This window comes from Synchiropus splendidus, chromosome 18 (genome assembly GCF_027744825.2).
Source record: "Synchiropus splendidus isolate RoL2022-P1 chromosome 18, RoL_Sspl_1.0, whole genome shotgun sequence".
Classification (NCBI taxonomy): domain Eukaryota; kingdom Metazoa; phylum Chordata; class Actinopteri; order Syngnathiformes; family Callionymidae; genus Synchiropus; species Synchiropus splendidus.
Window position 1 is genome coordinate 7,572,814 of NC_071351.1, and position 17,359 is coordinate 7,590,172.

The 17,359-nt window shown below is 43.0% G+C and overlaps 1 protein-coding gene across 5 annotated transcripts; it reads right to left on the minus strand.

The window, feature by feature from the left end:
* Positions 1-377: 377 nt before the first annotated feature.
* On the minus strand, positions 378-17,224 carry LOC128750225 (guanine nucleotide-binding protein G(I)/G(S)/G(T) subunit beta-1). 5 transcript variants are annotated; one of them, XM_053850630.1, is made up of 11 exons: positions 16,913-17,224; positions 6,596-6,693; positions 6,480-6,518; positions 6,247-6,353; positions 4,953-5,016; positions 4,591-4,753; positions 4,075-4,141; positions 3,626-3,827; positions 3,320-3,536; positions 2,682-2,797; positions 378-2,414 (listed from the first exon to the last, which is right to left on the minus strand). In XM_053850630.1, exons 2-10 carry the CDS (start codon positions 6,650-6,652, stop codon positions 2,691-2,693), a joined length of 1,023 nt encoding a protein of 340 aa, XP_053706605.1. In that variant the 5' UTR covers positions 6,653-6,693; positions 16,913-17,224; the 3' UTR covers positions 378-2,414; positions 2,682-2,690. The 5 variants fall into 5 exon arrangements, with proteins under 5 accessions (XP_053706605.1, XP_053706602.1, XP_053706604.1 ...); XM_053850627.1 differs by having other exon boundaries at positions 6,596-6,698; XM_053850629.1 differs by lacking the exon at positions 16,913-17,224 and adding an exon at positions 6,901-7,083 and having other exon boundaries at positions 6,596-6,698.
* Positions 17,225-17,359: the final 135 nt, after the last annotated feature.

A 17,359-nucleotide genomic window follows, 5' to 3' on the forward strand; every position in this document is an offset into this window, starting at 1 on the left:
CATGTTGGGCGAGCAATGAAAACGACCCACCCGCCTCTGGAGCGTTATTTCCAATATGAGGTCAAAATAAAGTTTTATTCGCTTCAGAATATCGACTACAAAACGTACCGTCATAAAATATTTAATGCGAGAACTTGGCCTGAACTTTAAGCAGTCAATATTTAAATGCAAACAGCGTGTAAATGTATTTTATTTCTGGATTCATTCATAGTAAAAGCAAACAACAAGTGCATGGTTATACAGAGGAGCCAAGCTGAATTAACTGTGGATAAGAAATTGTTTATTTGACTTGAACATAATTACAAGAAACCATACAGTCTGCAACATTCTAGCTTCAGTGGGAACCACTCTAAGTGAATCACACTCAACACAGCAGGTCATCTCAAACTGCTTTTTATTACATCTTAAATAACAGTACATTTTAATATAGTTTCTATCTTGCATCCAGCTTTCGGTTGTACACTGACTGACTTTAAAATTAAATACAAAAGGTGAAAGGGGGAGAGTGGGGGTGCAGAGCTCTACAGTTATTTGATGGAGAAAGAGAAAAAAAGGGAATTTAATTAACGTTTTAATTTCATTTATTTTGCCAACTCCAGGCCTAACGCACAATTACAGCACAGTTTTTTTTGTACAGAATGTCGCAGAGAAAAGAACAGAATGGAAAATTTCACTACTGCTAAAGAAAGAGCGTCTTTGTTTACAAGGAAAGGGGAACAACAGAAAATTCTGCCATTCAGATGCTGCAATATTTTTTTTTCTCTTTTTTTTATTATTTAAGGACAGAAAAGAACCTGTTATAAAATGTTTTTTTGTAAGTGGAATCTTTGTTTGCTACAGTAGGAATGAAAATGTATTTGTTCCATCGTGTGTGTTCAGGTGAATGAATACATGTGTGTACGCGAGTTTTATTAGTGGAATCCCTCCTAGGTATGGACCAAGTAACCATTTGATGTCGCAGGGTTTCGCTCCTCGAGTGCATAGCTTTGACGTTTGAGTTGAATCATGTATGCACAGAGTAGCCAAAACAAAAAGGGAATAAAAGAAGAGGAAAAAAAAGAAAAGAAAAAAAATATAAATATCATTGTATTGATATATTCAACAGGTTATTTTCTTAAAGGAAAACATCAAAGGACTTAATTCCATATAGACCTTTTTAAGCAATTCTACAGCATGCGATTCTAAGAGATAACCCACCCATGGCAGACAACCAAAATCTTTTTTTTCCGTTTTTAACTTAAAAAGTTTCAATATCATTATTTTCAAACATTGATTTATACAACATATCATTCACAGAGTAGTAACTGCATTTCCAAGCACGGAATGGGCACCTCTGTTGGAGAGAAAAGTCCGCATTACAACCGGGCTGAAGTGGTGGCACTGCTGACCCACTTTCACCGGTCCCGACCTCGGTCAACAGAATTTAGGAAAACGAAACTAAAGGAGGAAAATAATGCAGTAAAAAGAAGTGGAAGGAGGGATGAATGGTGGTCCAAAGGGTTAATCTTTATATTAGTCTAGACTGCGGCCAGACGAATAGGTGTAAGAATGATTAAAATCATTTCTGTTTTTTGTTTTAGAAACAAGCATTCATTATCATAAACAGCATGTGCTTGGTTAGTTTACGTTTTTTTTTTCTTTCGACATTATTCTATATATGCAAACTTTAATTTTTGTGCAAACAAAGATTTGTGGACTACACTGGAAAAAAAAAAAAGAAAACAAAAGTCATAGGACTAAATGTACAGAAGGAGCAGAAGTGGCTTGAGGACTCCCTGTTGAAGCAAAATTCTCTCCTTTAGTTCTCCCATGGGATAAAGCCGATTTCTCTTTTGAATGACTCGATCTGGAGCGTATGTTTCCGTGATCAACTTAAAACATTCTTAAAATGGGTAAAGACCAGGATATAAAACGAAGCTTCCGTCCTTATTTTTACATCGTCTGACAGCTGCTGGACATTTCGTGGACAAAAAGGAAAACGGAGATGGACGAACGCTGCGGCGGTGTTACGACCTTCGCTGGAACCTGGAAGCGATGCGCTGGGACCAACTGTCAGGGGCCACAGGGTGACTTTCTCACATACTACGATACCTGACCTAAGTCATGGGAGGAATGCACTTTTTGTTACATCTCAATTCCATTTTTATAGTTTTAGATCCTTACGATTTTTAGTTTTATGTAGCTGAATGAGTGACAGACAGTTGTGCTCTTTTAAATGAGGAGGATGGGAGAGAGAAAGAAAGAGAGAGGAATAGATAGAGACAGAGAGAAAGATCGTTTTTGCCCTTGACGGTTTGCGGGGGGAACTTTGAGTCAGTATCATGGTATTTTTTTGAAGAGATTGGATATGCAATAAAATTGAACATTGTGATGTTGGAATGGTCTTCCACTCAACTTTGGAGTCCAGGCGCCACCTGAGGAGAGAGACGGTTGTAATCAGATCAGATTCTCCATCCAAAAAAGGAATTAAATCTAAAGCTTCGGTTGACAAAATCATGCAACATTACAACAAAAACGTTAGACTAACAGTCCACAAACAATGTAATTACATGAGCACAAAATACATAAATTCCGCACTTGCTTGATCAACCGCCAGATGGCAGCAACAACACCTTCCTGGTGGTGCTATATTAAGACAAGCCTAGAGAGGGTGCTCTTGAGACGCTTCATCCATTATTCACCTTCAGACACTAGTTCCAGATCTTGAGGAAGCTGTCCCAGGACCCTGTCGCCACCGCCATGCCGTCATCGGTTACACCCAAGCAGCTCACCCGGTTGTCATGACCAGCCAGAACGCCTGCGAGACAGATAATGTTCAGCAACGAAAACATCCCATGAAATCCCCCTAGAAATTCCCAAATAAGAAAATACAGTCAAGTTTGGCCCCATAGTGCACGATGAAAAAGATGCGGAAAGATACTAGCATACCCACTGATGCAGTGAGCAAGCCGGTGTGAATTTGAAATGGCTTCCGTGCTAAAGGACCTCCTCTGATCCCTGTCCTACCAGCAAGTCAATAACTGTTAAGTATTCATGCCTCCACGAGGGATGATCTTTGCAGGTGCAGGGAGCCAGCTGTCCTCCCCGATGAAATGTGACATTCACACTTGCCCACAAACATACCAGCTACACTGGATAACATACTTGTTACTAACTAATCGTATTTAAAACAGTATCTTTATCCATATCAAGTCAGAGTTCTCAGCATGAAGGAAATGACATGTACAAGTGGAAAAGGAGGTCGGATAGTGATAGTGTTTGATAGCAGATGACCTTTGAAGACACTCCTTCACATCACTAGAAGAGCAACATGGCTCACCTGCACGGTCAGCCTTCAAAGTATCCCAGACATTACAGTTGAAGTCGTCATAACCGGCCAGCAGGAGTCGTCCACTCTTCGAGAAAGCGACGGAGGTGATGCCACAGATGATGTTGTCATGCGAGTAAACCATGAGTTCCTGGTCGGCGCGCAGGTCGAACAGCCGACAGGTGGCATCATCAGAGCCCGTGGCAAAGGCGTTGCCATTGGGGAAGAACTGCAACAGGACCGGAGACATGTCAGTCAGCCTGCTCCATTGGAGCAACATGAAGTTCAGAACAGTTACAGAAGAACCCCAATACTTACACAGATGGCATTGATGTCTGACTCGTGCCCGGTGAAGGTCTGTCGGCACATTCCTTCTCTGATATCCCAGAGCTTGGCGGAGGCATCGCAGGCTCCGGAGACAAACAGCCTGGTGTCAGGTGCCAGAGAGAGACTCATGACGTCACCAGTGTGACCAGCAAAGGTGGTTGTCTGTTGACCGGTCTCAATGTCCCAAAGAGCACTTTGAAAGAGGAAAAGAAACGAGTGAAACCACATGAAACACTCACTCAAAACGCTCAATGAACTAAAGATTTTACTTTACGACACAATAATTACAATGATTTCTGATCATTGGGAAACTTTAATTCCTTAACTAAATATCCAACTGTTAAACTTATGGCTATAACTGGTCCACTTAAAAGGAGGTGGTGTGGAGGTGTGGTTCTTCTGCTGCACTGTGATGCATTGGCTGCAGCTCCAAAACTCACCAGGTGGTGTCTCCAGAGCTGGTGACAATCTGATTATCATCCAGGAAACGACAACAGGAAAGATACCCTGAAAAACGACAAGAAAAGAAGATAAATATTACTTTCAGGACGCACTCATGTATTCTTATTGGCAGTTTTAGAAAAGACCATGTGATCTTTCTCAGTAGCCAGAGAAGCTCACACCACCCTTTTTTCTTAGCTAAAATGCTGACACACTTCCTGCACCATGTGACTGATCAGATGCATGCTTCTTGGCTTCAAGCGCAACTGTCCTATTTGGGTTTGTGCTGAAGGTCCAGCCTTTTTTTTAAAAGGCAAAGACCATGTGATAGACTTGTCTGCGGCTAAAATGGAATATTTAGGCTTATTGAAACCATTGTCAGCAACAGTGCAACACAAGGCTGACTACTCGACTTTGATGGTACATATTTTTATGCGTCGAGATTTACACTTAAGCTAGCGCTTCAATGCAACAAAATGAGCGAGAAACCTCGAGTCAGGAACGGTGGAGCTCACCTGTGTGTCCAGCCAGCTCGCGGCTGACGCGCACATTTCCCTCACGAGTCTTCAGATTGTAAATGGAGCAGATGTTGTCCAAGCCTCCACAAGCCACATAGTTCCCAGAAGGAGCATAGGCGCAGGTCATGACCCAAGATGAGCGCAGCGGGATAGCATGGACCTGGAAGAAGAAAAAACAAACTTAATTTAAACCACTAAACAAGATGCAAAACCACACTTGTTCCAGAAGCTCTGTCCCAGGCAAAGTTCAGGCCCCAAACTAAGCCCCCCCACTACCACTGACTGCATGAAAGCTGAATTTAATTGCCGCAAGCTGCATTCATTGACCACATTATTTTGTCAACAGCATTTTATTTTACCTTGTTTGTGGTGTAGCTGTCCCAAATAATAAGTTTTCCATCCTGGGAGGCGCTGACCAGAAGCCTGAGGAGTAAACAGAGTTAGGAATGTTATTCCACTGTATCATAATACCTTTGAATGTTTCTTCCAAAGAGAAGCTAAATTTCCTTTCTATTCATCAACTCCAGTGTTGAGCTTGGAGTTTACAGCACGACATTTCACAACTGGAGCAGTAACAGCCACAGTTGCCCAACGTCGCCCTTGCCAGTAAAACTTCTAAAATAAAAATGTCAAAATAACGCTGCTGTGAATGGCTAGTTTTGACTTTGAATTTGCTCAAGAATGTGGTGCTTTGACCATCATGTTTCACTTTCCTCCATTTTGGGAGCCTGACTGGCTGACTTTATTTTACAGAGGAATCCCTTGACATAATTACATTTCCTCATTTAAAGCTAGTGTGACCTGAGCTAGAGTGACCCACTAGACTGGTGAACCTGGCAGGAGTAACCACAGCGCTGGTCCCAATGCACTGTGGTGCAGGGGTAGATGGGACACATGGCAGTCAGCTGGGAAAAATGCACGTCTTAACTACCGAGCTGTGAGGAGAGCACCCACATGACTACTCTATCTGTGATGAGCTGGAAGCTGACCTAAATACAACTACACTGTGTTACAGAAACAGTTTACCTGCCAGACTAAGAACACACAACTTCATTATCATGAACAAATAATATCTTATTTACATACATTGTCCCTCAATTCACCTTCTCTTTTAAGTGACATTTATTGGAATCGACATACATGGTCAAATCACTTCCTTTTTCGTAAGCTTCCCGATATCGCTCTGTTTCAAATCCATTACTTCATATTACAAGGTCATTTGCTTTTTTACGAGCCAAAAGTGGGTCGCTATCACAAAAAGAAAAACTATCAATCGAGACAATAACATGTTGAAAAAAAAATAAATGCAGCATTTAACTCATCATTCACATCCAAGAGAAATAATAATCTTCCTCACAGCTCATCTTCTAAGCTAAATGGTGGAGCAAATTATTTCAATGGAAAAAAATATTAATAGTTGGCTCGTGCAAAACCAGATTGCATGGAAAGAGTAAAGAAAGTATGTCCAGAGAATACGCACACTCATGTATTAAAAACAAAAGCGAGACCACCAGAGAAACTTTGGGAAAGGACTGAGAGAAAAGTGGCAAGCACAAAGGCAGTTGCTTTTAATCCCATTTCCGGTGTGTGTGGAGGGCGAGGGCAATAAGGGATGAAATATTTAGATAATAGAATGGAGCTCAATGAGATTACCTAGAATCAGTGCCCCAGTGCATGGCGTAGATTTTAGCCAGATGTCCCCTCAGTGTCCGTCTAGTGCGCATCTGAATTCGGCCGACGGGGTCGATGTTGGCTGTGATCTGAGCAGCAAGAGGAGAGGAAGTCATTTAATGTTCGTCAACTTATTTTAGATCAGAATGAGAAGATGAAAAAATACACAAATGTTTGCACATGAGGGGTAAGGTTGAAATCCGTGAGCGTCTCACCTGTGACAGCGTTGCATCTGCACATGCTTTCCTGGCATCCTGGCAAAAAACAAACAAATTGCTCAGAAACTACATGACTAAATGGAAAACCAAGTGAATTCTTTGCAGATCCTTACTCTGATCTGGTTCTTGAGCTGCTCAGCCTCCTGGCGTAGCTGATCCAGTTCACTCATTTTCCTCTGCTAATGGTCTCCTTCACTCCACGGCGTAGACTCTGTTCTGGAAAAGACAACAGAAATATTCATGACTCCATCACGCATTTTGAAAACAGGAACCCAGGATAAAAACAATCTAGTTTCAGTAAATCGCCATCGAACAGAGGCTACAGAGCTCAAGGTATCCTCCAGACAAGTCTAAATACAAGCATAAATAGTTTCCCTTCAACGGTGGACAAACATCTGGCTACATCACCTTCAAATACCAGTTATCTTCCCGACGCGCAGCTCAAATGCGAAATCTTCAGATATCACCCGAGCGGCAGACTGGACGGCAACTCTGGGCGACTTTTTGGAAGACAAATGGAAAACCTGCTTTGGACAGGTGAGGGAGGCGAGTGAAGACGCCGACGCTGCTCAGGCCTCTGGACTCTAACACTCGCCTCCAATGTCATTCCCGTAATCCTGGGACACAGTTGATTCAGCTCCTCCAGCCAAATCCGGTTAAGACAAAACCTGCTGATGATCCTCAAAGCAGTGGCTATCCCGCTGACCCCAATCCTTTGGTTAACACCTTCACTTTCAACAAGTGAAAGCTATTTCCATTCATCTAAAATATGAAGGTACAAAACAGGAAAACTGCTCCACAAGTCTGACAGAATTTGACTAGTCAAGAGGGAACAGAAGACCTTCTGTCCACCAAGAAAGAAACAAATATCTGGTGTTCGATCACCCCAATATGAGCTTCCTAGTGTTTTGTTATCATTTACCAGGCAGTTTGTCTTAGTCTAGCAACAGATGCTTAGTCCAAGGGAAAGCGACATCAACATATAGTGCGGCAAATACCAAATATCTGATTCAAATATCTGCAACTTCAACATCTCCGAAAGGCTCGTCTGTTTCTCAGTGAAAATTAAACCTCATGGACAGTTCCAACAGACACGAAGGTGAGTGAAGGTAAGTCTCGATATTGAACCAATGGCTTGGAATCAACTTGTGTTTTCACACATGCTGCATTAAAGCCTCGGCATGATAGCATGTAGAAAAACTGTGCAGTGGTTGCCAACTGGTTTTACAAGTCTCTCAGCAGCCACAGTATGACCGTCAACCCCGCACACAGGAATGTTCACACTTGTTGACCCAGTAATGTTTTGCAGAACGGCTCGAACTCATGCAGCCCATGACTTCTTGTGCCTGTCCACGAACGTCTCCAGAACAATTCTATCACAGGAGCCACTGAATCCTTTATATATATGATAATAATGATCCTTTTCCATCTTAGCAGCATTGAGTTGTGTCTCCAACAGCCAGATTGACTCGGATTTAAAGCAAATTAAAAATTACAGATCGCACAGACAAAGAAAACGTGGGAGTTGAATGTGCTTTTGAATAATATTAGCGTTAGTAGCATGAATCAGAGGGCTCTTTCTTCCCTCTCTTTACTGCTGGTGGGAGTGTTGAAACCGATGGCAGCCCCACAGAAAAAGCTTCGACTTTGCAGCCTTCTTCCTCTCTCTCTCTGCCTGCTATTTTTAGAGAGGTGGTGGGGGAGGAGGAGAATGGAGGAGGGAAGAAAGCAGACATTTTCCAGCCACTCCTATCAGCTGCAACATCTCAAGCACAACACAGTGACAAGGAGAGAGGAAGTGTGACTTGACCGCACTTCAGCTCACAACAGCATTCTTCCTTCTCAATCGACCAAAACCATAGTTTAAAAAAATGGGGATCATTTCAGTTTCAAATAATTCACTACGAAACAAACAAAAAAAATTCATCATCTTCTTGGATTTAAAGGGCGGAATGACAGGAGACCACATGATTATGACATGAGAAACCTCAGACAATGAGATGTCCTAGTCCACAAGAGGATAGAGGCAGCAGAGGCAGGCTGGAGGACAGAGCCAGATTAAACTAATGAGAGTGAACAAGCAGAGGACAATTGGGAGGGGAGCTTCTAATTAGCCCCTAGGTGGAGTGGAGGAAGGTAATGGAGACAGAGACGCGCACAGGTTCGGTTCCTATTGTCCCTTAGCATGAGGCCCATAACCGGCACTTATGTGATCACCCCGACTCAAAACAGGCCCTTGTTTTCAGAGCACGTCGATGAGAGGTCACCCTAGTCCACACTGCTACTTCATACTTAATACAGCAACTGCTTTTGAACAGCTAGTGAAGTTTTACTTGCTCCGACAGCCATATTCCCAGAAAGAAAATTATAAGCCATGTTTCCTGCAGGCCCGTATTTAATAGTGAGGCAAGGGCGGTGCCAGTTTATGATATTTCCTGTTTGCGCCAGCACGTGCGAGGTCAGTGTGAAAGAATGGCCCATTTTGGTGACTGCAAAAGGGACGTAATTCGATGGTGTTAAGGGAACTACTTTCTTAAGAGAGTTGAAAATATGACAAGGCTCTGGACCAGTCAGCCACTGAAAAACACCGACATACAAACCATGTACGCGAACTGCTTTACGCTGACACCAAGAAACACCACACCGCTGAAGTTGTGCTCCGCTGCTTTGGCTTTGTTCAAGGTTTTAAGGCAGGGGTCTCAAACTGATCCACAATGGAGCAGCAGCGGCTGCAGGTTTTCGTTCCAACACATCATGCACTACAGGTGAAGCTGAAACAAGCAGCACTGGACTCAAACAACTGTTTACAGTCTTCAGACGCTGGTTGGAATGAAAACCTGCACCCACTGTGGCCCTTTGAGGACCAGTGTGAGACCCATGAGCAAAAGTGCAAAGTGAAAAAAAAAAATATTTTAACAAAAACATTCGGCTGTAAAATTAGAAAGACATGACAGCATGTCAAGGTACTTTGACTTATGGATCAGATGGGCACCGACTAACTAACACCGTCTACTGGCACCAACAACCATGCCCAGCTATTCTTGATATTACAAGGCTGCTGTATGTGATCACTTCTCTATTAACGGAAACCACAGGAGAGATTTTGCTGAAGTAACTAAGAATTTAAGCCCAAAATATGACATAATATGGGCGGTATCCCGAAGCTAAGGTGGCTAATGCAAGTCTATCAAGGGGACAAGACAGCGATGCTTCTTTTTGTGAAGAAAAAACATCGTCATACATTAAATTCTAACACTTTGGTTGTTGTCGTCATTGGTTGTTTGGTTATTGTTTCCATTTTGCACATCATATTTGATCTTATTTTTTCTTTCATCTCAATTCCAGATTCATATATGAGCATTTTGTGGCAAAAAAAAGAAAGGGAGCAGCAGTAGAGGAATCGATAACTAACAGCCCCCAGCCTCCAGAACAGCTGCTGAACTCTGATTCAAACCAGTTGTCTAACTGGTCCAGGTGACCAGTCAATTGAACATAATCAAATGAAGGCGTCTAACACTGACTCCACTGGACGCAACAGCAAGCAGCCTCCACCTTGACAGAAGGAAGGGTTGCATCTCTGGAGCAGGAAGGTGTTCTTTCTCTGGTAGGCCAGTGTGCGTACTATAGAAATACTCATCGCTACCTTGCTTCGACAAACACCACCACAGTGTGAGTGAGTGGTGGAGAATGGGCAGTGTCTCACGCCTCTTGTTCTGTTGTGTCCGTGACCTGAAGACTGCGCTGCCAGTTTAATTTTGGGGTTAAGTTGTGCTGTCACTGGTATCAAACTAGCTTCATTGTGGTCTTTTGCAAAGGCGGCAACACTGCGGGAAACCCGGCATGTGCTGCTACGACCCAAACAGTGCTGATCGCATGCAGGTGTCAATGGAGAGCATGGCATGCACTTCTGTTTATTGAACTTATTGTGAGATACTACATTGCCATAGTAGGGATTGTTTTCATTGATAAATTGTGTACAACAAGTTATTGCAGTAACTGCTACTGTTTACCTTTCAGGTTATGGTTTAGTTTTTTTTCTTTTTTTGCCATTTACGTTCAAGTGACAACTTGGGAGTCACAATTCTAAACATCAAAAACATGTTCTACTAAAATGCACTTTTTGAAAATGGATTGAAATACATATTGCGAGCACCAACAAGATCAGGGCTTCATATTTTAGCAGACAACATTCCTGTTGTGTCTTCAAAATAGTTAAAGAATATTTAGATTCTTAGTTTTAGGTACTGAGGGTTATTATTTGAAGGTGTTCCTCAAGAATACAGTGAAGAAAACAATCATCCTGATTCAGGGGTAAAAACAGGAGGCTCCTCCTCCTCCTCCTCCTCTTGGTGTGGCTAACATTTCCATAGAAATGCGTGCAATATTTAAAAGGCATCCTGGTTCTTCTGCCCTGAATTTCACTCACCAGAGTGAGGCCAATGGAAACCACTCGGGCGTGGAAACCCACCGCGTTCACTACTCACCAACGAGAATCTCAGTAAACCAATCGTGTTGTGTCAAATTTTTCTGGACCACCCTTTCTCCCGATTAATCGTGGGTGGACCGGTGAGTGATGGGGGTCCACCTAAGTGCTTGTGGGAAGCGATGCGTGGTAAAATGCAGCTTAAACACAACGAGGTCAGAGAGATAGATGGAACAAGGGGGCTAGTGATGCACAGCAAGGAGACAGAAGAAGATGGCTTAGAGACATATCTTAAAAGCTCGATCTAATGCAGCTCACTTTGTCACAGAAGCGCAGACACAGGACAAAGCTTAGTGGCAAACTTATAGCACAATATTGAAAGACCAAGTGAAAATAAAACAGGAAGTCTGCAATAACATGATGCTGGAGAGATACTCCATCAGAGCACCACATTATCCTGAGAAGTTAAGGGAATGAAGATTGTTTTATTAAAGGCCAAATGCAACTGTCATTATTGAAGATATTTTGAAAATACATGTGAAAATGTAACGGAAATGTGTGAGACCTTTTTACTAATGTAAAATAAAAAAAAAAAAAGTTACGATGCATCAAACTACAGAGAAGGGGAGAATATAAAAGCAAGCGCACCTCCAGCAATAAGCATTTAGTTCATCTTAAGTCCACAAAAAAAGCTTGTGTTTCGCACAGACATTTCTATTCATCCACTCCCAGCAATATTCTTTGGTGACATTTAGGCTGAGACAAAAACATCCCTTTGCGTCAGCCTAGTTTTCACATGGAGCAGAAGTAAAACACAGTGTTTTTAGCACAGCCATATTGAACATACAGCAACACAGTACTGATTTATGTTCTGTAAGAAGATACTGTGACCAACTTCACAGCATTGGAAACTGAGCTATAACTTGATGTGGATTCTGTGAATGGGCAGGGATAAAGATGTCTGCAGGACGCCTTGAATGGCCATAGAATACAAATATAGAGTGGTTGAAGTGAAAGGTGACCAACAATCATCTTTCACTGCAACCAAATAGAGTATGTTTACTAGTCTTGCAAAGAAGCACTGAATTGAGAATGAAAAGCCTCAGGGTCAATAACCCATTTTGTTCCATTGAAAGTAGAGCAAAATCCCCAGGCAACCATGAGTGTGCAGAATCTGACACACTTCTGATCATGATCTTCTGCTTGACATTTTCCCCCCCTACAAGTAGGACCATGTAAAAGTGTTTCTCAATTTCTGTGAATCTCATTTTTCCCCTTTTGGGGCAGCTTCAGTTGTTAGTTGGAAGGTTTTCCCCGTTTAAAAAATGAGGGATGAAGGTTTTGCTCCACTTTCTATTGCACGGCTCACAGAAAACTTCAAATTAACTGACTGCATTTTTTTCACAAAAGACACTCCCTTTTATTTTCTCCACTGGAGTCTGGGGAAGAGTGTAGAGAGCCACGTGGTATCCAGCCTCCCCTTCAGCGCAAGTGATCTGGGCTCTCTCGTGTTTTTACAATGTAGCCTGTGCTTGTCAGCGAATCTTTCAGTTTGGTTACAGTTTCTTCAAATCAGTGAACTCTGAAGGTGGGGGGTGTAAATAAAGTACGTGCTGACGGTCTGGGTGCTGACAGGCTAACTATTTAGGCAAAGCAGATTTCATTAAAGCAACAGCAAATCCTCCACTGACGTGTCAGAGAGAAAGGAATGGCCAAAGGAACTCACAGCACTGGGAAGAGGTGCATCATTCACAAGAGTTTGCACTGGAATCCTCTTTGTTTTTGGCTTGTAAACAAATAAATTAGAGTTAGGAGAGGCACTGGTTTCTCTCTACAGCAACGTAACAAGTGATGTAGCGACATGTCGTTGGCATGACATGCGACATGCCGAACCTCACATGGCATCCGCCTGCTTTCCCTCCAAACATCACCTCAGCATGAATATGGGTTAAGGCTTTTAGCGAGGATCTTGAGACAGGGCGCTGAGATGTGAACAGCGGGCTTTCCCAAAAACAAATATGGTGCCCGCGATGGCAATGCAATGGGTTTATGACGAATGGGCAAATGTCCATCCAAAGTCAGTGAAAGTACCAGGAAGAACCAACATCTCCACAGCCTACTTGCTGAAAGCCCGAAGAATGTGCTCAGATTTTAACCACATCGAACAATGTGGAGTTTGACAAAGAAAAATATCACTACAATCACTATCAAGTACGGCATGATTCAGTACATTGAAACAGAAACTGTAGCAAAAAATTGAAAAGCAAGATATGCCAACAAAGATTCCTCAGCAGATGATAGAGCTGGTAGATAAGTTGTACTTTGAGCACTTATCATTCAATATATCTTTTCGTCCGTGGAAGTAAAAGAGCAGGAAAACAGTGACACTGTTTGATGTCTCACAGAGGTCCATTTTTCACTTGCTGTTGCTGGCAATATATGACAAAAGCTTGAAACATGACTAATGCTATGAATAGCAAACAGAACCAGATCGTTTGGATCACACGACAAGAAATTTGTTGCACATTCCTCAAAATTCAGATGGCGTCAACCAGTGTGCTTTAAAAAAGGCCACTGTGTTCCTGGGAAATGCCACTGGTTAAAACACTCAGGTTTTCTAAACACAAAACTAACTCTTTCCATTACAGTGTTGCAACAACTCGCTGCATGATGAAGACGTAAACAAGTCTGGTGTCACACCATTACTGGCCGCGTTTTGACCAAAACAAAACTTTTTTTTTTTACATTCAACGGGATATAAGGAACACTTCATGAAAAGACCATGAGACCAGCTATACATAACTTTTCCCTCAAATGCTAATCATAAACTTGGAATCTGCTGTTTATATTATTGGCATTTTTGGTTTTAAAATGAACACATTTTTTGTTTGCGTTTGTAAGACAAAATTCTTGTATGAATGGCACAAAACCTTTAAAGTTTTAAAGGTTCTTAATCAGTTCCCAGTCTTCCCAAGGATTTCAAACCAGTTGTATCAAAAGTAATTCCACTGAAACAGCAAACCAAAAAGGAGATACAACTTAGGGAACTAATTCTAAATATTTTTCACCATATTTTTTCAATGGAAAAGCAGATCTGAAGTCAGACTGCTGAAAAACAGGTACAGGCCTCATTCTTGACTTATCTACTCCAATGCAGCCTCATGTGACTTCATTTCACATGGCCACCCATCACCTGTGAGCGGTTGTCATCAGTGGCTGAGTCAGAACGGAGACCAGCAGAAAATGCCAGGTTCTGACTTCATGGATGCTGGGAGCATTTCATTAACATCGCTGACTCTCAATGCCTTCAAAATATAAAACCAAATAGCAATAAAACTAACTAAAGTCACATCAAATAAAGTGGTTATACTTAACTTAATACAGCAAAAATTATCTTTCAAAACACTCTACAGGAAGAAGACTATTCAGAGTGTTGGCTTTTATTTGCTTTCAGACAACACCATCATTGAGCCGCATCAAAGATGATAATGCATCCTGTTCCTGTAGTGAATATTTGACAAGTATTTATGATGGTTCACACTGTAAAAGGCATGTTTATTTTCCTCTACATTTTACAGGCAGAAGTGTGACTTATTCACTAAGATCAAGTACCAGGTATATATATATATGGGTTCTTCTGAGCTCCAAACTCTGAGTCACAAATAGCGAAAGATCCACTGAGAGAGTTGGAACAGATATGTGTCGGATGTAAACTTAAAATAGGTTCATCACCCAGTTCAAAATCATATAAACTCTGAAAAACTACATTACATACTTTCACTATAACATCATCACAGTGCTACACTTCATTTCCCCACACAAAAGGACGCCATTTCTGAATATTACAGGGGTGATCGGTAATATTTCTACATTTCCCAGCACACATATCAGGAGGACAATATTTCCTGCTTCCAGTGAATTGAAAAAAATGGCTGAGGTCTAGACTTGTTTCACTTCAGGGATGAAATGGAAAAAAAAACCAAAACACAGCACTATCACTGACCAAAGCTTTATAATCCAAGCGTGCTAAACCCACAGACTAAGAATTTAATCCCATTTACATACTGCACTTATGGATTAAAAAAAAGTCAAACACTAGCTGGATGAAAATCCAGCTTCGCCAACGATAACACAAGAGGTCAGTGGCTCCGTTTTGAAACTTGCACTCATTAACCAGCGTTGACACTTATCCTGTCAGACTCTGCTGCACATCCTGGGACCTTTAGACGAAAAAGCTCAGGCAGGGTTCAGGGATTTCCGTGGCCTAAGCATCAATATTTTACTCAGAAACATCTGCAGATTTTCTGTATCTGTCATTACATATGTCACCTTCACCAATCTGCCTCTTGCATGCGAGTATTGCGACAATATTTACTTCTTTAGGTTCACAGTCTGGAGAAGTACAACAGCCCTGCCCCACCATGTTGTCCTACATCTGCTCCTGCATCTCCTGCTACCGATTCCATGAAACACACATCGCTATACATATCGATTTCATATGCTTTTGTGACGCCTGGACAGGTAAACGAAGCCTGCCAAGCCTGAGCCCATCCGATGCTCGGCAGATGCCTCTCGCAGTCGGAGAAAAGGCGGCGATGAAAAAGGCTTTGAACGCCATCTTGTTCATTGCAGCTGCTTGGGCCCTGAATACAGGAACCCATTCATTCGAGGAGGCGGAGGCAGGGAGGGGGCATACTGGCGAAAAAGAACCGAGACTCCAAATACGAAGTGCTCGTTTTCAACATCCAACCACCCCGCAAAACGCTTCGTATCGTTGTCAAACACGTCGAAGGTGCAACGACCGCGGATCGAGAATTGAGACTCGCTTCCTGCGACAACACGTCCAACTTCTGGATTTCGAAACGCCTAAAAACACCGACTCCTTCGCGACATTTAAAACGCTTTATTTGAGGGGCGTTTGCTTGCAGCGGCCCGGAGCTGGTCCGCGCCGCTGCGAACATCTCAGACCCGTGACCGAGATAACCAGATTGACACAATCCAATTAGAAGAATCTCGTTTTTACAGCTTTAATTAAAGCAACGCCGAACTGTCTCGCAACACAATCCGAAAACCCAGGTGGGGAATTGACATCGGTTACTGTCGGCCCTTTTACAGTAGGTTCACGTAACTGTACGAATGTAGTAAATATCATCTGAAATGACGTAACTCAACATGGAGTTACTCAATGAGTTACAACTTTTTAGACCTGACAGTCAAATAAATAACGCGGCAGCACACCAGTCCACGCAGAGCGGCGTGTGTTCCGATGATATTCGATGCATTTGAAGAGGAGCGGAACCGCGGTTGGCCAGTTGTTGACAGTTCAGCTCCAGCGGGATGCGGCTAACTTGCTCGGCTAACTGGCTACGACGAGTGGGGGTGGTGATGTCTGTTGGCGGAGTAGCCATTTTTAGACTCCGCTCGTTGTCATTTGCGCTGGATGCAACCGACTAAGCCCCGAAGAGTAGCACCCAGCCCCAAAAAGTAGCGCTGTAAGCGTCGCTTTACTTCAATACAAGCCACTGCTCCACGTATAAATCCTCAGACTTGCGCTGTGGATGAGCGGAAGATGGAACCAAATTAGCTCATCGTGATCTGAAATGGGGGCCGAGGAAACTGGGGGGTGGTTGGATTCAGCTTTTGGATAACGGTAAAAAAAATAAGTGTTTCAGATACACGTTTAGATGAGGCAGAAATAAATGTTTAACTCAGCAACACGAGGAGGTTTGAGGCTTAAACGGGGCAAGCCCCGGACGTTAGCTGAGGAAGGCTAATTAACCCGAACACTGCGGTTTTAGTGAAATATTACCAGTTCATAAAGTCATATTTGTGCTGCGAGTCTTCACGCTGACCCCCACCCACCATCCCGGCTAGTTAGGAGCAGGCTAGCCAACAGAGGAGCCACTCAACCCAGTTAACCCCTTTGGTTCGGGCCAGCTAACCGCACATACACCCAACGCCTATGCATTTCCCGAAAGCTGTTATCGAGCAAAATCGAGCTGCTTACCCGCGTTCACTCGAATGTATCCGTCGTGTAAGTCACATTGACTGGAAAGAGCAAAAAAAGCGTTCGTCTCCTCGCTCTCAGATTTAGCTGGATTAGCTACCGAGGAGCGGCACTCCCCAGTTTTTTTGACCCGCCGAGGGGGGGAGAAGCACCGGCACAGAGGAGAGGAGAACAGGCGGTGGACACCCGAACACACACGCTTCTGAGTCCACTCTTCCACGAGGCAAATTCCAACTGCAAAAAATTAAAGTCCCTTCTCGTCTTTCCCACCGTCGACGTCCCTCTTTTTCTTCCTACACACCAGAATCTCAGCGGCTTCTTCCTGCGGCCATCAAACAGCAGAGATGGGCGCGGTAACCCTGCACTCAGGTCTGGGAAACCCCACGCTGCTGCACGCTCACGCAGCGTCACCACGCACGGTGGAGGGTCGCCGACCACTCTTCTCGC

Bases quoted from the DNA above. Each gene is read 5' to 3' on its own strand.
- LOC128750225 (XM_053850630.1), bottom strand. From the start codon at position 6,652: ATGAGTGAACTGGATCAGCTACGCCAGGAGGCTGAGCAGCTCAAGAAC. The intron at 6,354-6,479 runs GTGAGACGCTCA...CTTGCTGCTCAG, and splicing joins CAGATGCAACGCTGTCACAG to ATCACAGCCAACATCGACCC. The intron at 4,754-4,952 runs GTAAAATAAAAT...TTCTTCTTCCAG, and splicing joins ACAGCTACACCACAAACAAG to GTCCATGCTATCCCGCTGCG.